At 42.9% G+C, this 21,382-nt stretch overlaps 1 protein-coding gene and 1 pseudogene across 1 annotated transcript; both read right to left on the reverse strand.

Moving 5' to 3' along the window:
- Positions 1 to 13,278: 13,278 nt before the first annotated feature.
- Positions 13,279 to 15,416, reverse strand: LOC115661838 (L-type lectin-domain containing receptor kinase IV.1-like; annotated as a pseudogene).
- Positions 15,417 to 17,903: 2,487 nt separating this feature from the next.
- LOC115661836 (L-type lectin-domain containing receptor kinase IV.1-like) lies at positions 17,904 to 20,731 on the reverse strand. Its single transcript, XM_030584035.2, has one exon. The coding sequence runs from the start codon at positions 20,245 to 20,247 to the stop codon at positions 18,244 to 18,246; it is 2,004 nt and encodes a 667-aa protein (XP_030439895.2). The 5' UTR covers positions 20,248 to 20,731; the 3' UTR covers positions 17,904 to 18,243.
- Between the last annotated feature and the right edge of the window lie 651 nt (positions 20,732 to 21,382).

The following is a 21,382-nucleotide window of genomic DNA, read 5'->3' on the forward strand; positions in this document are numbered from 1 at the left end:
CTTATCAAACTCATTGCCCTGGGTTTGTCTCGGAGATTTTAACAAAGTGCTGTTCTATTGGGAAAAAGTGGAGAACCGTTTGGCTGAAATTTCTTGTATGACAGAATTCCTGGGTTTTCTGAATGCTTGCTTGTTAATGGACATGGAAAGCAAAGGATGCACCTTCACTTGGTCGAATAACAGAAATGGAGTGGAAAACATCAAAGAACGTCTTGACAGGGTTTTATGCAACATGGAATGGAGGATCTTATTCCCTAAAGCATAAGCTTTTGCCCTCCCAGCAATTGGTTTTGACCATAGCCCTATAGTTCTATCTCTTCAAGGCAATCATGAGAAACGTAAAAAGGAGTTCAAATTTGAAGCTTTTTGGCTTGAAAATAACCAATGTAAGGACATTATAAAGAAAGTTTGGGATTCCCCCCTCCAGGCTGTGACTTTTGCATTGACAAAATGGAGTAAGAAGACATTCGGAAATGGACAGAAAAGAATATGTTCACTGAAACAAGAGCTCCAATAATACATGAATAGAAGTGACAGTCCTTTCGATAGAGAAAAGGTCAAGAAACTGCAGGGAGAAATTGAGACATTGTGGAGACAGGAAGAGATGTATTGGGGGCTGCAATCAAAGATAAACTGGCTGAAATGGGGTGATAAAAATACTAAATTTTTCCATGCGACAACAATTCAACGAAGACAAAGAAATAGAATCTTGATGATTAAAACTTTAAACGACACCTGGATTTTAGAACCAGGGCTGATTAAACAAGCCACAATGATGTTTTTCGGAGAGTTGTACCTGGGATGACGGAGGGTTCAATCGCGTGGGTATGTCGTGATTCTGCTGGTTGTTTGCTGCATGGAGCTGTGAAAACAGTTGCCGCGGCGTCGCCTCTCTTGGTTGAAGCCCTCGCCTAAGAGGATGCTCTCCATGATGTTCTCTCTCCTCAAAATGAAGAGAATGGACTTTCCCCTCCCCTGCATGATGCGATTGAAGTGGTGTCTGGTCTTGGTCAATGCTCTCACGTGCCCTCACCAACTCACTTGGGAAGCCCATGTGCCAATTGGAAAATGCAAGGAAATTCTGCTCACTCTCTCTAAAGTCCATGTTTTGTATTGCCCTAGAGAGGCCAACTCGATTGCCTACTGGGTCGCTAAAATCCACCGAAAAAATACCTTACCTCCGAATTGGGTTTCGTCCCCTCCCCTAACTCTTTGGGAGTTATTATGTAATGATGCCCATCTCTCGGGCCTTTCCAACTTTGAATAAGGATAATGAGAAGTTTCTTTTCTGATAAAAAAAAAAAATTTCTGGGGGCGGAGAGATTCAACGAAGGTGGGCGTGACAAAATCAAAAGCGCGTCAATTTTCTTCCCATAATAAAACAAAAAAATGTGTTCCATGAGAATATTTGAGGGAGGGCCAAAAAGAAAATGGAAGGACGAAGACTATTTCCGGTCGCCATTTCCCGGCTGGTCTCCGCGTGGGGTCCACGAAAGTTCGAGGAAGAAGCAGTTTTGTTCAAACGTTTTTGTTGCTTTAGGGGTCCATAAGGAATCGCCATCTCGATCGTGGGCTCCTTGATACAACCCCCATGAAATATTAGGTCAATATCATAAAAAACTTTAAATTAATATATTTATCAAAAATTTATCAAAAATTAATTTTTTGATCATCTTAAATCCCAAACTGATATATTTATAATAAATTTACTTAGTTTTCGTTAAATTTAAATATCAAATTGCTGAGTTTGATGACACGTGACAATTAACGGGTGTATAGATTTAGGGTTTTACCCTCTGTTTATTACAAGTGTACTGATTTGTGATTTTCGTGATATTAATTTAATTTAACGAAAACTAATGGAGAGTAAATTCGTCATAAATGTATCAGTTTATGATTTTTGGTGGTTAAAAAATTATTTTAGAACATATTTGTTACATGTGTATTAGTTTAGAGTTTTTTGTGATATTAACCCTAATATATTTCGTGTACCTAGGCATGTAACAAGAGAAAGGGCATGGCCACATCTCATGCTATGTGAGAACTTCTATTTATTTTTTTAGATTTACACTCATTTTGGATGGAGTTATTAGGAAGAGAAAAAGGGGATCTGGATAATTACAGGAGAAAAAAAAATAAGAAAAGGATTTTGTACCGTTGTTAAGATGTTAGCGAGGAAAAATAAAGAAAAAAGAATGTATTATGATTGAAATATTTTCTTATGTATAAAATAAAGATATACAAGGACAGCACAAGTTGTGAAAAAATTGTGAAAAAAGTCATAAATTTATTGTGAATTTGCCAATTAAGTTATAACCCTTTTTATTGTGCCAATTGAATTCTAAACATTTTCACATTTTGCCAATTAAGTCGGGAAAAGAGTCAGAAAAGTCCTAAACTTATTGCATTGATGCCAATTCAATCCTAAACTTTTTTTTATGCCGATTCAATCCTAAACCTTTTGTCTTTGTATCAATTCAATCATTCTAACTAATTTTGGCCGAATTTTGCTGACGTGGACGCTGGGCGGCTTACGTGACACCATCGGCGATGACGCGGACAACTTTTATTAATATTTTAATATTTTTCGATTTTTTTATTTTTTTCTTCTTTCTTTTTCCTTTTTTTTTTTCTTTTCCCTTTCTTTTTCCTCCAAACGATCGTTCAACCGGCGACCAGCTGGAGGCCAGGGCCAGGCAAGTCCTGCCGGCCTCGCCTAGCTGCTAGTGAGGCTCGCCCGCGACCTCGCCGAATCTGGCGAGGTCGTGCCTCCCCCATGGCCGGCAGGGCTCGACCCTCTCCAGATCCAGCGAGGGCGAGCCTCGCCAACCCAGCGCGAGGGCGGCCTCGCGCTAGGTTAGCAAGGGTCGAGTCCCGCCGGCCATGGGTGAAGCCCAACCTCGCCAGCGGCTAGTGGAGCTTGCTGGACCGGCGACTGGCTAAAGGAAAAAGAAAGGAAAAGAAAAAAATAAAAATAAAATTTTGAAAAATATTAAAATATTATTAAAAGTTATTCACATCATCGCCGATTGTGCCACGTAAGTCGCCTGGCGTTCACGTCAGCAAAATTCTGCCAAAATTAGCCAGAAGGACTAAATTGGCGTAAAGACAAAAGGTTTATGAATTTTTATTTTTTTTCTTCTTTTCTTTTTTTTTCTATATTTTTTTAACCCTTGGCCGCAAGCGAGGGCTAGCGACCCTTGCCTGGTCTAGGCAAGGGCGTTGCTGCCCTTGCAAGGTCAACGAGCGACCTCGCTAGCCTAGGGTTAAAAACAAGAAAAGAAAAAATAATAATAATAAAATAATAATAAAATTGGAAATTTTTTTAATTATATTATTAAAAATTATTCACGTCAATATGGACCGTGACATGTAGGACGGCTCACGTTGAACAACTGGCGTCCATGTCAGCGATTTCTGGCTAAAATTGACCGGATAGACTCAAATGGCAAAAGGTGAAAATGTTTAGGACTCAATTGGCACAATTAAAAGATTTATGACTGAATTGGCAAAAGTGCAATAGATTTAAGACTTTGTCGGTAATTTTTCCTAAGGGTTATAATTTTCGTACAACACTTACTTGAGTATGATAATTTTTTTTTCAATTACTTAAGTGCCACGTTGGTTGAGAATTATTCACTTGAGTACCTTTGATAACATATTTTAGCAATTTGTCCTACGTTGCTTTTGAAATAGCAATTTGAATCCGATTTAGCTTTTTAAAGAAAAGTTCAAATCCAAAGTGAAAAATGAAGGAGACCACTTGGCAAATGGGACTGAAAACGATGCCATTCGAAGAAACCGATTCTCTCTCTCCCTCTTCCTAGAATTTTCTCGCATTTCTTTCCTTTGTTCTTCTTCTACCTCCTTTTATCTCCACCACAACCGCCGCTCAAACTATTGACACACACGAGCTCCAATAGATGGATTTGGCTGCCGACGAATGAACAGTCTCCTGAGAAAGAGACGAGCTCCACTGTTGCCATATCCATTGAATTGACGACCGTCACCAGCGTCGAAAGAGGCGATGAACTTTCCTCACCTATTTCATCAGAAACTCAATAATTGTTGGAAAGAGATAGAGAGAGAGTGCATGCTCAAGTATAAATAGTGAAGAAGACTTATTCGAGTAATTCGAAACACTCAAAAGACTTCAATTTTGCCGTTGTTCCTAAATTTAGGGTTAGGTTTGAAAAACATTTGTGATTTAGTCCCAATTCATAATTTTGGGGAAAAAAAATGGGCCAAATGACACCGTTCCTTTTTCGACTACACAAATCGTCAATGGTACTCAAGTAAACCATTTTTAACCAATCTGACACTCAAGCGATCGAAAAAAAATTATGGACCTTAAGTGAGCACCATATGAAAATTGTAATACTTGTGATGTCATTTTCCTAAAATAAATATATAAGTGAGGAAAAAGAATAAATTTGTTAAGTCATTCACAAATCCTTTCAAACTGTTCTGAGTCTCTCCAAAGATTCCATATTTAGAGAGATTCAAAGGATTTAAAATGTACATAAAATTGATCAATCCCTTCTAATTTCTAATTATCCCTCCTAGTCATTTCTAATAATTGACCTTCTTTTCCCTCCATTCACGCACACGATTGTGTTTTTAGAACCTTTCTCTTCCCACCTAATAATCATTCCTATAAAAAGTAAATAGACAATCCAATCAATAAATTACTTATATTCTTTATTTATTTTGTTTTTTTATGTAGTCATAACAATTTACATTATACCTTTCGTTGGAACAATTCATTATATATCCTCGGAAACTAGAAGAGATTTGCATGAAAGTAGTGATGTGGTAAACTATTATAGAATATTAAGTATGACACACTTATTCAAATGACCACCAATAGTCTAGTCTTGTTACAACTAACAGTGTTCAATATTATGGGGGTTTATATGCTTTTTGTATAGTTGTGGTTTCCTCCACCTATCAGCTAAGCTTTTGGGTTGGAGATTTTAATATGTTATAAAGCGAGGTTTTGTCCTAATTTATTTTTTGTGTGTGCACCCGTTCTATTGATCAATTTCATGTGTCATTTTTAATCTGGCTTGTATGTGTCCCACATCACTTGATTATAGAGTTTATATGCTATTTATATTGTTTTCTCCCTTTACCTGTAAACTTAAGAGATTAGACGTTCTAACATACTGCATTTGCGGTCGCAAAGACTCTGAATGAACGAATCGGACCGATACTACTGAGTAGTTCACAAACTGACTACTTTGGACATTGCGAGAAGTTGAAGGCTCCGAATCAGAGAACGACTTTTTGTCAAAATTAAATGTGGGGAGTGTAGAAAAGACTCTCCTTTTTGTATTCAATGAATATGTTTTCTGTACATTTACAATGCTCAATCCTATTATATATATAGGACATATGACAACCCTAATTAGGAGATATACAATAGGAACGATTCTATACTAAGAAGAAATCTATACAATAAAAATGCCTAACAAATAGGCTAAAAAAGCTCACGACCACACTCCCCCTCAAGTAGGTGCAAAGATGTCTTTGATACCCAACTTGATAAGTGAGCAATGAAATTCTCTACTTGACAGAGCCTTTGTCAATATATCAGCTAACTGGTCTTCAGACTTGACAAATGGTAACTGGATCACTTTTGCCTCCAAATTCTCTTTGATGAAATGTCTGTCAATCTCCACATGTTTGGTTCTATCATGCAGAACTGGATTATGAGCAATATTTATGGCTGCTTTATTATCACAAAACAATTTGATTTCCAAACTTTGTGGATACTCGAGCTCAGTTAGCAGCTTTCGAAGCCATAGAAGTTCGCATAACCCCTTTGCTACACCTCTGAATTCAGCTTCTGCACTAGATCGAGCTACAACCTTTTGTTTCTTACTTCTCCATGTAACAAGGTTGCCTCCCACAAATGTAAGATACCCTGATGTAGACCTCCTGTCTATCACACTTCCAGCCCAATCTGCATTTGTGTAACCTTCTATTTCAAGGTGACCATTCTTTGCAAATAGCAACCCCTTTCCTGGGGCTGACTTCAAATATCGAATGATGCGCCACACAGCACTCATATGATCCTCACTAGGTGCATGTATGAACTAACTCACCACACTTACTGCATGAGCAATATCAGGACGTGTATGTGATAAGTAAATCAATCGACCTACTAACCTTTGATATTTCTCTTTATTAGTAGGCGTCTGATCAGGGTACTCTCCAAGCTTACAGTTTTGTACCATAGGAGTGTCTGCAGGCTTGCAATCTAGCATGCCAACTTCGGTCAAAAGATCAAGAACATACTTCCGCTGAGACAAGAAAATCCCTTCCTTCGACCTAGCAACCTTGATTCCCAGGAAATATTTCAAACCTCCCAAGTTCTTCATCTCAAACTCCCTTGATAATAATTCATGCAGTCTCATAATCTCTGCACTATCATTGCCTGTAATAATCATGTCGTCTACATATATGATAAGAGCTGTCATTCTTCCTTGAGCACCTTTTAAGAACAAAGTATGATCTGAGTTACTTTGGGAGTATCCATACCCTTTCATAGCTGAGCTAAAGCGACCAAACCATGCACGAGGGGACTGCTTCAACCCATACAATGATCTTTCCAGCTTACAGACCATGTTCGGCTTATCTGCGCATCTGTATCCAGGTGGAAGCTCCATATAGATCTCCTCCTCTAAATCTCCATGAAGAAATGCATTCTTCACATCAAAATGATGCAAAGGCCAGTCCAAGTTTGCAGCCAGAGATAACAACACTCTTATAGTGTCTAACTTTGCAACTGGAGAGAATGTTTCCTGATAATCCACCTCATAAGTCTGTGTATACCCTTTAGCTACCAGTCGCGCCTTATACCTCTCAATAGTGCCGTCTGCCTTATGTTTGACTGTGAACACCCACCTACATCCAACTGGCTTTTTATCCTTTGGTAGTTCCACAAGTTTCCAAGTTTGATTTTTCTCCAATGCCTCCATCTCTGCCTCCATCGCTTGAAGCCATTTCGGATCCTTCATGACTTCTTCAACCCTGTTTGGAACTTGAACTGAGGAAATTGTAAACACGAAGGCTTGTAGTGGTGTGGACAGCCTCTTGGCAGACACATAGTCTGCAATAGGGTATCGAGACCGGCGGTCCTCTACATCTGGAGAATATCGATTCGGTGGTTTACCCCTATTATGCCTATCGGGTAGCTTATAACCAGTAAGCACATTAGTATCTTCAAAAGAATCAAGTACAGTAGAAGTACTTACCTCAGGTACATTCTCAGGAGCTTGGAGTGGTACTAAAGAGAGTGAAGAGGGCGAAGACAAGGAGGGCTGTTGTAGTTGTGCATCTGTTGACAGTTGCAGCTGTGCATCTGTTGACACCTGTTCGGACCCATGCCGTAATTCAGTGTTGTCTGGTCGTGCAGCCTCAGAATCATGCGGCAGTAGCTCAAAATCCTCAGCCTCAGCAGCCTCACGTGGCCGTGCGCTCCCATCCGTCGCTCCTGCAATTCCTACCTCCCACCAATGTCTGGTTCTACAACTAGTCTCCCCCTGAACAGGACACTGGGGGGAAGGAAAATAGGACTCCGTCTCAATAAATTTTACATCCATGGTGACATATATGCGCTTCTCGGCAAGATCATAACACCGATACCCTTTCTGAGAAGGGCCATAACCAAGAAACACACATTTGACTGCATAGGTCAAGTTTGGTCCGCTGATTTTTGTGAAGATGGACATAAGCGACACACCCAAACACCTTAGAAGGCAATGTAAGAACCGAAGGAAGAGTTACATGGGCAGCAAGTGCTTGCATTGGCGTGCGATAGCTCAGAATGCGGGAAGGCATGCGATTCAACAAATAAGCAGCTGTGACTACGGCAGAATCCCAAAAACGATGGGGAACATGGCTACCCTCCAAGAGTGCTCGAGTGGTTTCAAGAAGATGGCGATTCTTGCGCTCGGCAATACCATTCTATTGAGGAGTACGAGGGCAAGAAGTTTCATGTATCAAACCATGTTCTTGAAAATAAGGCTGCAAGAGGTTTACTTAAGTATTCGCCACCATTATCAGACCTGAGAACCTGAAGTTTGGCCCCAAACTGAGTCTGAATCATACGGTGGAAAGTCCGAAAGATAGCTTCAGCCTCATTCTTATGTTTCATCAAATATAGCCAAGTCATACGTGTGCAATCATCAACAAAGATGATAAACCATCTAAACCCAGATACAGTAGTAATAGGAGACGCACCCCATACATCAGAATGAATTAAGGAAAAAGGAGTAGAACTTATATTCAAACTGGGAGGAAAACAAGTGCAATGGCTCTTTGCCAAAATACATGTATCACACTGAAAACTAGAGTTTGATAAACCATGAAATAACTTGGGAAACAAATGCCGTAAATACCCAAAAGATGGGTGACCTAACCGACGGTGCCATAACCAAAGTTCCTTCTCTTGAGCTAACTGTCCACGAGAATGATAGGTCCGTCCAGAAGTAATTTCATCCACGAAATACAGCCCCTCCCTCTTAGTACCACGCCCAATAATCTCCTTTGTGAGAATGTCCTGAAACAGGCAAAAATCAGGGTACATAAGCACAACACAGTTCAACTCACTAGTAAGCTGTCCAACTGATAACGGACGATTAGACAATGAAGGAACAAGCAAGGTATGAGATAGAGAGAGAGAGGGCGTGACAGACACACGCCCAGCAGCCGTCACAGGAAAGCTATATCCATTAGCATTGTAAATATGATCTCGACGTGGTGTAGTAGATGTAAGAAGATCACCAGATTCCGGAGTCATATGATCTGTAGCGCCAAAATCAATTATCCACCCATGATGACCATCACCATGTCCATTAGCAAAGACAAACCCACAATTACCTTCAAGAGATTCGGCATTAGCAGATTCAGGCTCCATGGGAATTAATGACAAGCCGCTAGTCACTAAGGAGGCTTGCCCTCCATTCCGCCCCTTTTGGGAGCCTTGTTTCTTCTTCTTGGTCTGAAAATCATCCCACCAGTTTGGATAACCATGCAGTTTAAAACAAGATGTTGCTATATGTTTAGGATTCCCACAGTGAGAGCATCCCTCGGATTGAATTGGCATACCAGGTTTAGGGCGAGGTCCCCGGGCAGAAAGCACTAACTGATCACCCTTGCCCCGCTGTGACACCATGGCGGAACAAGAGGTGACCTCGACAGGAGTGGAGAGCATGACAGATTGGCGCATATCCTCTCGCCTGACTCGGGCATAAGCTTGCTCAATAGTGGGAAATGGATCCATCTTCATAACATCAGCTCGAACATTATCCGGGCGGTCATCGAGACCATCCAAAAAAGTATAAACTCGATCTTCATGAACAATGGCATTGTACCTCAGAATATCGGCCGGACATTGCATAGGATTAGGACGGCGGAAATCAATCTCACGCCAGAGCCCTTGAAGATCATTGTAATATTTCTCGATGGGTCCACCGCCTTGCTTCAATCGAGAAACCTGCCTCTTAATATCATAGATTTGGGAGGTGTCAGATCCATCAAAAAAGGTCGTTGCCACAGCATCCCATACGGCTCTGGCAGTAGGAAACCGAATAAAGTTTGGTATCAAGGCTGGGTCTATAGAATTGATAAGCCAACCTTTCACCGTAGAATCATCGGTCTTCCATTGTCTAAAAGATGGATCTGTAGGAAGGGGCTCAGGAGAATCACCATTCAAATAACCTAGTTTGTCTTTGCCCGAGACATACATCTCAACAACCTGGGACCATACGCCATAATTTTTGCCATCAAGCTTGATAGCAATCGGTGCAACAGGAGGTTCAACGCATGGCGGCACGGCCTGCTGGGTCAAGAGCTGCTTCATCGCAGCGGTCAAGTCTGCCAGAATGGCAGTAGCAGAGGCGCTAGCATCTGCTTGGTCAGTTGTAACACTCGACTGTTCGTCGGCCATGAGATCAGATTCGCAAACTGAATTGCGATGAAGAAGATCGGGTAAGACGCACGTCGGACGGCGCAATAGAGAAAGAAAGCGAGCCCAGAAAGAATTGCGGGACCGCCGTAGTCGATGATTGACGTACAGTACCCCAAGGATCAAACCCTAGGGCTCTGATACCATGTAGAAAAGACTCTCCTTTTTGTATTCAATGAATATGTTTTCTGTACATTTACAATGCTCAATCCTATTATATATATAAAACATATAACAACCCTAATTAGGAGATATACAATAGAAACGATTCTATACTAAGAAAAAATCTATACAATAAAAATGCCTAACAAATAGGCTAAAATAGCTCACGACCACAGGGAGAGAGAGATTCAATGAAGGTGGGCGTGACAAAATCAAAAGCCCGTCAATTTTCTTCCGATCATAAATGTGATCGTGCCCCTTGTAAGACAAGGGGTCCGCGAGAATATTTGAGGCAGGATAAAAAGAAAATTGGAAAGGTGAAGGCCACAAAAGTCCACCGTTTCCGTCACCATTTGCAGGCTGGTCTGTGCATGGTCCATGAAAGTTCGACGAGGAAGTTTTGTTCAAACGGTTTTGGAGCTCTTGTGGTCCATAATGAATCGCTGCCTCATTCCTGGTCTTCTTGAGACACTCCCCATAAGATATTTTGTGCACCTACGAATGTAACAAGAAAGAGCATGGGCAAATCTCATGGTATGTGAGAACTTCTATTGAACTTTCCAGATTCACACTCGGTTTGAATGGTGTTATTAGATAGAAAAAAAAAATGAGATTTGGATAATAACGAGAGAGAACAAAAAGGAAAAGATTTGAAGAGGTTGAGTTATAATGTTGTTAAGATGCTAGCGAGGGGAAAAAAGGAAAAGAATGCATTATGATATAAAACAAACTTTTTATGTAAAGGGGTAATAACCTTTGGGCTTTGTTTATTCTATTCCTAGTTAGAGGAATCCTCACATCGTGCCTCTGATTATTTTTTTTGGTCAGAACGTCGTGCCTCTGATTGGTGAGTTTGGTTATGAACATCACCCACATTTTACTTTTTCGTAAAGTTGTAGGTAGGTAATGTTCATTATTGGATAATATTTATGAGATATAATAGATCTATTGATTTACGTACTTGTCCATGAACATAATATGTGCAAAAAGCATATCTAAGCATAGTTGACGATTAAAAAATGATTGAGATCCTTTAAAATCGTTTCTTTATATAATAGCGTAGATGAACTACGTTGATTGTTGGATATGCGGGCCCTTGTGGGAGTCTTGTTTGTATTCCTCCAGCAATGTCACTAATCTGAACCGGGCAGGCTAGAGGTCAAGCCCACTTTGTCTTGCTCAAGCCTTTCCGATAATTATAAAATGATTACAAAAGCGTGAAAATCATATAAAAGAGATCCTCCAGTTTGGATCAGGCCCATAGAGAAATCACTAGTTGATTAGTATGTACAAATTACAATACTCAGTGTAGGAACTCTTGCTATTGCCCAAGCCGTAAGTCAATTCCTTTTTTTATTGAAAAAAAAATTAAACCCTTCTTGTATTATCCTTCCTTGCTTTGCGGTGTCCAGGTGACGCGGACCAAGGATGCACGACCGTAGGCCAAATTAAGGCAGGGTTGCACAACCCTTAGATCTTGCAGAGTCTCGTGTTTCCATGACAAATCTTGTTGATGTCATGTAAGTTTCTCCGTAGGGTAGTGATTGCAAACTCCAACACCACTCCTCTCTCTCTCTCTCTCTCTCTCTCTCTCTCTCTCTCTCTCTCTCTCTCTCTCTCTCTCTCTCTCTCTCTCTCTCAGAGGGGGTATATTTGAAAGAGTTAATAGTACGAAACACCTCAAACTGGTATGATTATGACAAATTTACTTCAAATTAATTTTTTTATTACAAAAAATCCCAAGCTAATATACCTGTGAAAAATTTGTCCAAAACTAATTTTTTGACCACAAAAAACCTTAATTGGTATAGCCGTGACAAATTTACCTTCAGTCATTAAATTTTACCGTCAAATTGCTGAGTTAGATGACACGTGGCAATTGAAGGGGTTTACTAGTTTGGGGTTTTACCCCTTCGTTTGTTACAGGTGTGTACCAGTCTGTGATTTTTCGTGGTATTAATCCAATTTAACAGAGGATAAATTTGTCACAAGTATACCAATTTGGGGTTTTTTGTGCTCAAAAAATTAGTTTGAGATAAATTTGTCACAGGTGTACCAGTTTATGATTTTTCGTGATATTAATCCAATTTAACGGAGGATAAATTTGTCACAAGTGTACCAGTTTTGGATTTTTGGTGCTCAAAAAATTAGTTTTGGGTAAATTTATCACATGTGTACTAATTTGGAGTTTTTCGTGATAAAAAAATTAGTTTGGAGTAAATTTATCACGAAGATACCAGTTTGGGGTTTTTTTAGTATTAACCTTTTTTTTTTTAACTTGTTCTCTATTTGACGCTAAGAAGGAATGTTGGTTCATCTTCTAATTCCTAGTAGCTTATCCACGAGTTCGGTTTTTGATTTTGCAGTGGCGCAAGCTTCTGCCGCATGACATTGTCTTGTCAATTAATCTATTCAGCATTTGGAGGGGTGGAAGTGCATCGTATAAGTTTAATGTTCACTTTGCCTCGAGCCAGTCAAATTCGGAGGGCCACGAAGTACATTGCGTCAATGACTCGCCAAGAGGATTCGTAAAAAACCGTTATCCTCCTCTAACCTCACGTCTCTCTCTTTCCTCTTCTCTCTCTGTACGGTCGTTTTTTTGTCTTCCACCTCTTCCGCTCTCTTCTTGATCTGCAACTCGAGACCATGGTCACCACCCCCCTCTCTCTCTCTCTCTCTCTTCGAGGTCAGCACCACCTCCGTCAACCGCCATAGCCACGTCCATGACCCCCATAACCCCGTCCTGACCATTTCCAGATCCTTCCTCTTTCTCTCTCCTTGGCTACGATTTCGCGGTGGAACAAAAAGACAGAGCTTGCCATCTTGGTGCTTACGTGATGGCGGCGACCGACGCGGCTTCGACAGATGGCGGCGACGACTACTGTGATGGCACTCCGTTTCGTAACGAGGGAGAGAAACGAGATAGTTGCAGTGCAGCAAAAACAAAAAAAAAATTGAACAAAAAACTGATAGGGAGTAAAGGAAAAACAGAGGAGGAGAGAGAAAACTGGTCTTTTTTTTTTTTTAATGATGTGGTGTGATTAGGCCTACAGAACAATAATAAAGTGCACCGATCAGTGAACGACGCGCGGGAGCAGCAGCCAGTGGCGGCTGCCGCGCCGGCAGCCAATTTGAGCCATATAAAAAACAAGAGCGTGTATTTTAGCGATGCTTCCACCGACTCGTAATAGAATGGCTTGTAGAGCCTGGGACATATTGATGTTCACCAGGTAAAAGAGCATGGAATAAGATTAGAAACTAAACCGTAAGGCTCATCGCCCACCCGAGAGAAGCGATTCTACGACAGAAGATGATTGTTGAAATGCCTTGTCCATGGAGGACGGAGACATGGCCAAGCCATCAAAACCTTCGTGATGACCGAATGTTAACCTGCTGCCGATGGACGACAACTCCGGCATCGGGATATCACCCTCTAAGTAATGCAAAACTTGACGGATGCTCGGCCTCATCAACAGGTCGGAGTGGGAACACATCAACCCGAGTTTCAGCACCAACTCCATCTCTTCTTCCACAAATTCCGCCGCCAACTTCGGATCACTTGCCTCGAGAATTGCACCTCGGTCCCAGCAAGAAAATACCCAGTCCACTAATATCGCGTCGCAAATCTTTACCGGCCTTCTCCCGCAAGCGACCTCGAGCAAAAACACTCCGAATGCGAACACGTCGGTGCTCCTAGTGGCCTTGCCGGTTCGCATGTGCTCAGGGGCGAGATAACCGAGCGTTCCTGCGACGTGAGTCGTTTGAGGGTCGGTTCCATGGTCATATAGTCTCGCAAGCCCAAAATCTCCAAGTCTTCCATTTAAATCAGCGTCTAGTAAGATGTTACTCGCCTTTAAATCCCTGTGGATCACCACTTGCTCCCACCCTTCATGCAGATAAAGCAGCCCGGATGCCACTCCCTTGATCACCCTAAATCTTTGCCTCCAATTGAGGGTGACCTTTGGTTGGTTATAGAGGTACTTGTCGAGGCTCCCATTGGGCATGTAGTCGTAAACCAAGAGCAACTCCCCTTTCCGGCGGCAGTAACCGAGGAGCGACACTATGTTGTGGTGACGGAGCCGACCGATGCTGAGTATCTCTGCTACGAATTCTCTCATGCCTTGTCTCGATTCATGGGAGACCCTCTTCACCGCAATCTCTATCTTCGATGTGGGTAAGATTCCTCTATAGACCCGACCAAACCCACCCGTCCCTAATAGCTCTTGGTTCCGAAATCCTTTTGTCGCCATATAAAGATCTTTGAACTTGAACCGATGTGGGCCGTAGTCCGTCTCCCAATCTTCGAGCACCTCGGCAAATTTCCGTTTCCTTCTCATCACGTAAACTACGCTCAAGATCAGCACTGATATGACGAAAAGAACCACCCATGGTAGCCCAATCGTCAGTACTTTCGACGTCTCCTTTTTATTGATCTGAGAAAGCTTAGGAAGTTGGGACAGGGCAAGTGCCTGAGCCTTTCCATTTACACAACCCAGAACATAGTGAGAAGTCAGGAACGGACCGGTCGATGACGAAAAGCCAACATACATGTTCTCGTTGATAATCGACTCGAGATCCCGTGTAAGAGACAGAACGGGAGTGTTTGGCTTTCGCACTCTGATCGGAGCCAATGTGACCTTGATATGCTTTCCGTGCCATCGTAGTCCACCCAAACTTGCATTGCTTTACCGCTGATTAGAGTTAAGTTCTTGAACTTCCCCCATCTGCATAATACCCCGCTGGAGCTGACTTTGCTGATGTCAACCCGTTCAAGTCGATCCCAACGTGATTATCGTTGATGTCGTGAAACTCGCGGTTCAGCATCGTGTCGAGTTCCACCCCGAACACATGATTGGTGCGGATGCCGTTGTTGGTTTCGTTGAACATGCCGAGGTATTGGTTCGTCAGGGACCTGGGGAGGCCTCTCTGGGGTGCGACCACGAAGACGATCCCGGGGCCGCCCGGAGTCGCATGCTGAGGTTGAATTGCCAAGACGAACGTGGTGGAGAAGGAGAAGACGGAACCGTTTGGTGAGTTCTTGAACTGGACTGGGTCGGGATGAAAGGCGTGACCCATCCGCCGTTTGACGTCGTAGCCCAATTTCAGGAGGCCGTTGGAGGTGACCCAGGCCATCCCTTCGAGGCTCAGCTGTTCCAATGTGAAACCGTTGTACACGAAACCGGTCTCTTGAGCGTAAGCCAAAACGGCTAGCAGAGAAACCAGAACGAGAATCTTGAAGAACATGGCTCAAACTCAAAGTCTGCTTAGCGATTGGCTGAAGAATGATGCACTTGCAAAGGCTATAAAAATCCAAAAGAGTCTTTTTGTTGTAATATTAACGAATGCGGAAGTCAACTTGGATCTTGTAAATTATATCAATGTTAAAATCACCGAAAAAATAACAAAGAACGATAAATGACGCTTAAGACTTTCGTGATTTGGTCCGACGTATGAATACCTACATCCATAGGGAGAGAGCCAATAGCACATAATTCACTGATAATCGGAAAATCAAAATTTATAATCGTTCACAATGCTCGAATATTTTTCGCACCTAAATTAAACCTAATCCCCAAATATTTATAAATAAATAATTCATTTGGATAAAATAAAACGCCGGCGTTGCCCTCGCTGGATCTAGCGAGGGTCGCCCTCCCCCGCCCAGCCCAGGCGAGGGCGGCCCTCGCCAGCGTTGGGCAGCCTCCGCCAGCGTTGGATAGCCTCCGCCTGAGGCTGGCCACCTCTGCCGGCGCCGGCTATTGCTGACGGAGGGAAACCAGAAAAAAAAAAAAAGAAGAGGAAAAGGAAAAGGAAAAGAGAAAAAAAAAGTAAAAGATGAAAATGCCCCTGTTCCGATTGTCGGAACAGTAACGTGCTCGCCGGCCGGTAAGCATTTGACCGGCCGGCAAACCCAAGACCTTATTTGAGACTGATTAAGCACTTCGGGCCACTATTTGAGACTGATTGGGCACTTCAGGCCCTTATTTGATACTTTGTCCACTTTGGACCCCTTTTTGAGAAAATGGCTCCATTTTGGGTACCAAATTGAAATTTTCCCTTTTATTTATAAACATTTTGAATTTTGATATAATTTAAGTATATAAAATACTGGAGTGTATGAGCGATTGTAAATTCTAACTTTTCTGATTATAGTGAATTATTTGTTTTTTGTTCTTCCCGTAAATGTAGGTATTGATACTCGAATCAAATTACGTAAATTTTGGTATCCTTTATTGTTCTTTATTTCTTTGATTGTCTTGCATTGATTTAAATTGCAAGATTTTGGTTAGCTTCTGCGTTCGTTAATTGCAACAAACATTATGATAATACATTCATAGAGGTTTTTCTTAGTAATTGTGTACATTCAATTAGTATTAAAAATTAGCAAAGACCAAGGCAAATTACCATCTCATTGTGTTTGGAGGTAGTTGGATCTACCTATACTTAAATGTTTAAATTAATGAATTATGGGTCAACTTGAATAATATTAGCTGCTCACATCACACTCAATCTCAAATAGGAGAAATCTCTAACACAATTCAAACGTGCACATAAATGAACTTGTTAAATGTGCTCTCCATCAATCCAAGTATTATTATTTTGCATTCACTCGAAAGCTACAACGAGTCCCATGTCAATTAGGTTATATTAATTTCTTTTACAGCACATCAAATTTCTGATATGGGATTTTTCGCATGTGCAACTTAACACGCTGAATTTTAGGTCGTTCTCTGTGATGGAATTACGAGGCTTTCCTACTCTATGTACTAACATTCTCAGTCTCATAAATGAGTCGTACATGATATTAAACACACTGTTGAAACATGTGGGGGCCTTGTCCTTCTCTGCATGCTCGTCTTGTTGTGACGCTTCCTTGGCCATAATTTCGCATCGTACGCCACCGGTTATTTTCTCGTCGATGACCTACCAGTACCGAACCCGACGAAACATCAACTCACATTGACGGACGCCTTGGTCCCCTTCGGCCATTTGCTGAAATGTAGTAAATGGTGTACAGAGACGGGCAAATTGCAGAAGAAATTTAAGTTGCTGATAAGACTCGGAGCAATCAGTTAATCACACGTCAGAGGATTCATTCGAAAGGCCAGTTGCAGTTGTATGTTTGTTAGGGGTGCAAAAGTTGGGACACTGATAATTGAAATTGCACGAGTTTCGATTCCATGCTGTGCAAATGACTCTGCGAAGAGAATACGTAAAAAGATCAGACATCATGCCATCGCTGAACTAAGCTTCCAATATAGCTGGTTAGATGAAGACAACAGAATTTTATACTCAACGCATGGGTCGCACATGCACTTAAAATACCCTATCCTCGAGCCCCCCCTGTCTCTTTGTACGGTCGTTTTTTTTGTCTTCCACCTCTTCCCCTCTCTTCTTGATCTGCACAACTCGAGAACATGGCCACCATCTCTCTCTCTCTCTCTCTCTCTCTCTCTCTCTCTCTCTCTCTCTCTCTCTCTCTTTGAGGTCAGCACCACCACCGTCCACCGTCCACCTCCATAGCCACGTCCATGACCACCATAACCCCGTCGTGACCATTTCCAGATCCGTGCTCTTTCTCTCTCTTTGGCGACGATTTCGCCGTGGAACGAAAAGAGAGGAGCGACTGATGCGGCTGCGAGAGATGGCGACGAGGAGCGACTCTGACGGTAATTGATTTTGTAACACGGGGGAGTGACGAGATAGTTGCAGTGCGGCCAAAAGAATGAAATTGACGGGAGTAAAGGAAAATGAGGGGACGAGAGAGAAAAAAAATATTTTCGGCGATGTGTGTAATTGTGATTAGGCCTACAGAGGAATAACAAAGAACACCGATTAGTGAACGACACCTGTAGAGCAGCAGCCAACGGCGGCTGCCACGCCGGCAGCTAATTTGAGCCATATAAAAAACAAGAGCGTGTGTTTTAGCGATAATTACACGGACTAGGTACCAGACTGACTCATAGAGCCTACGTATTCCAGATCTGCACATGATCTCATCTTACAGCTAATCGTTTTCAACAAGATAAGTAAAATGACAGTGGACATATCGATGTTCCCCGGATGCAGATGATGAAATTAAAATAGAAACTAAACCATGTGGCTCATCGTCCACCTGAGAGATGCGATTCTGCAACAGAAGACGAGTGCGTAGATGCCTTGTACAAGGAGGACGGATAAGACATGGCCAAATCATCAAAACCTTCGCGATGTGCGAAGGTTAACCCACCGGAGGAAAGGCCGATGGACGACAATTCCGGCATCGGAAGATCCCCCTCCAAGTACTGCAAAACTTGACGCATGCTCGGCCTCATCAACGGGTCGGAGAGGGAACACATCAACCCGAGTTTCAGCACCAACTCCATCTCTTCTTCCACAAACTCCGCCCCCAACTTCGGATCTCTTGCCTCGAGAATTGCACCTCCTTCCCAGCAAGAAAATACCCAGTCCACCAATATCACGTCCTCTGCATCCCGAAGCTCTATCGGCCTTCTCCCGCAGGCAACCTCGAGCAAAAATGCTCCGAAGGCATACACGTCGGTGTTCCTAGTGGCCTTGCCGGTTCGCGTGTGCTCAGGGGCGAGATAACCGAGCGTTCCTACCACGTGAGTCGTTTGAGGGTCAGTTCCATGGTCGTATAGTCTCGCAAGCCCAAAATCTCCAAGTCTTCCATTTAAGTCAGCATCTAGCAAGATGTTGCTCGCCTTTATATCCCTGTGGATCACCACTTGCTCCCACCCTTCGTGCAGATAAAGCAGCCCAGATGCCACTCCTTTGATCACCCTGAATCTTTGCCTCCAATTGAGGGTGACCTTTGGTTGGTTATAAAGGTACTTGTCGAGGCTTCCATTGGGCATGTAGTCGTAAACCAAGAGCAACTCCCCTTTCCGGCGGCAGTAACCAAGGAGCGACACTATGTTACGGTGACGGAGCCGACCGATGCTGATAATCTCTGCTACGAATTCTCTCATGCCTTGTCTCGATTCATGGGAGACCCTCTTCACTGCGATCTCTATCTTCGATGTGGGTAAGATTCCTCTATAGACCCGACCGAACCCACCTGTCCCTAATAGCTCTTGCTCCCGGAATCCTTTTGTTGCAATATAAAGATCTTTGTACTTGAACCGATGTGGGCCGTAGTCCCTCTCCCAATCTTTAAGGACCTCGGCGAATTTCTTTTTCCTTCTTATCACATAAACTACACTCAAGATCAGCATCGATACAACGAAAAGAACCATCAGTAGTAGCCCTATAGTCAGTACTTTTGGCGTCTCCTTCTTACCAATCCGAGGAAGCTCAGGAAGTTGGGACAGGGTAAGTGCCCGAGCCTCTCCATTCACCCTGAAGCTCCAACCCAAAACATAGTGAGAAGTTAGGACCGAACCAGTTGATGACGAGAAGCCGACATACATGCTCTGGTTGATGATCAACGAGAGATCATGCCTAAGAGACAAAAGGGGAGTCTGCGGTTTTTGCACATTGATTGGAGCCAAGGTGACATCGATCCGCTTTTCCGTGCCATCGTAGTCCACCCAAACTTGCATTGGTTTACTGCTGATTAGAGTCAAGTTCTTGAACACCCCACCGTCTGCATGATACCCCGCCGCAGTTGAGTCTGCTGATTTCAACCCGTTCAAGTCGATTCCGACATGATTATCGTTAATGTCCTGAAACTCGCTGCTCAGGATCGTGTCGAGTTCCACCCCAAACACATGATTGGTGGAGTTGCCGTTGTCGGTTTCGCTGAACATGCCGAGATATTGGCTCGGCAGGGACCCGGGAAGGCCTCTCTGGGGCGCAACTACGAAGACAATCCCATGGCCGTTCAGAGTTGCAAATTGAGGTTGAATCGCAAAGACGAACGCGGTGGAGAAGGAGAAGACGGAGCCGTTTGGCGAGTTCTTGAACTGGACAGGATCGGGATGGAAGGCGTGACCCTTCTGCTGTTTGGTGTCGTTGGTCAGCTTCAGGAGGCCATTGGAGGTGACCCCGGCGATCCCATCGAGGCTCAGATTGGCCGATCGGAAACCGTTGTACACGAAACTAGTCTCTTGAGCGTAAGCCAAAACTGCTAGCAGAGAGAGCACAACAAGAATCTTGAAGAACATGGCTCTAACTCAAAGTCTGCTCAGCAATTAGCTGAAGAAGGATGCAGTTACATCGGCTATAAAAATCCAGAAGAATCTTTATCTTGCAGCGTCAAACGAGTGGTGCAAATTTCAAAAATATACGCTCCACGTGAGTCCAATGAATTGATGGATGTCTTGGACTTCCAGTGGACGTACCCAACAGTGTCCCGTTCATAAGGCAAAGAGGACCTCAAGGTGAGAACGAGAGGATTTCGATTTCATACTGCAGTTGCAGTCGCGATGACCCTGAATAAACAGATCCGACGGATGCTACCGAGTAGTTCGCAATCTGACTGCTGTGGACATCGCAAGAAGTCGTGGCCCCCGAATCCGGTGACGACTTTTTGTCAGAGTTTAAATCTGGGGGAAAGAGAAATTGAAGGAAGGTGGGTGTGATAGAATAGACAATTCATATCACAATGCATTTTGTTTTCCTTCCGTTTCCTCGGCCGCTCGCATCTTAACACCCATATAATTCAATCCGTTCGTACCCTTCCTTTATTTTTTCTCTTATACTTGTCTAAATCCCAATTTTGTTCTTTCTAATCACCTCATGCAAACTAATGTTGTGACGCATTGGATTTAACTTATTGAGGTATTATCCATTTTGACTCGTCACGTACTGACTCTCACGGTTTCGTCCTTTGGCATACGGGTGGTTACCCATCTTTGGAGTTCTACCACCTAGGTTGGCTTAGCTTAACTTTAGAGTTTCAAAGCAAAACTTGCTATTACGTCAAAATGCACTTCCATGAGTTAATTTTATTCTTACTCCCTTGGCCATCCTAAAAACTTGTCAAGAGCTGCTCTTTGTCCAGACCCTCTGGCTTCGGCTACCACTTTCCGCCCTTGTCGAACTAGGTCATTACATATATAAACCTAAAAGATAAATACAACTTCTCTCGTACCATAAGATGTGCCCATGCCCTTCTTCTCGTTACATGTACACACAAAAATCATGTGGCGGGGGGCGTACCAAGAAGACCAGGAATGAGGCAGCGATTCCTTGTGGACCACTAACGCACCATAAGGCAGAAACGTTTGAACAGAACTTCTTCACCGAACGTTCGTGGACCATGCGGAGACCATTCTAGAAATGGCGACCGAAACTGCG

The sequence above is a fragment of the Syzygium oleosum genome, unplaced genomic scaffold, assembly GCF_021117445.2.
Source record: "Syzygium oleosum isolate NSW1041296 unplaced genomic scaffold, Sole_v2.1 Sole_v2.09, whole genome shotgun sequence".
Lineage (NCBI taxonomy): Eukaryota > Viridiplantae > Streptophyta > Magnoliopsida > Myrtales > Myrtaceae > Syzygium > Syzygium oleosum.

Coding starts and splice junctions, on each gene's coding strand:
- LOC115661836 (XM_030584035.2), bottom strand. CDS start 20,247: ATGTTCTTCAAGATTCTTGTTGTGCTCTCTCTGCTAGCAGTTTTGGCT.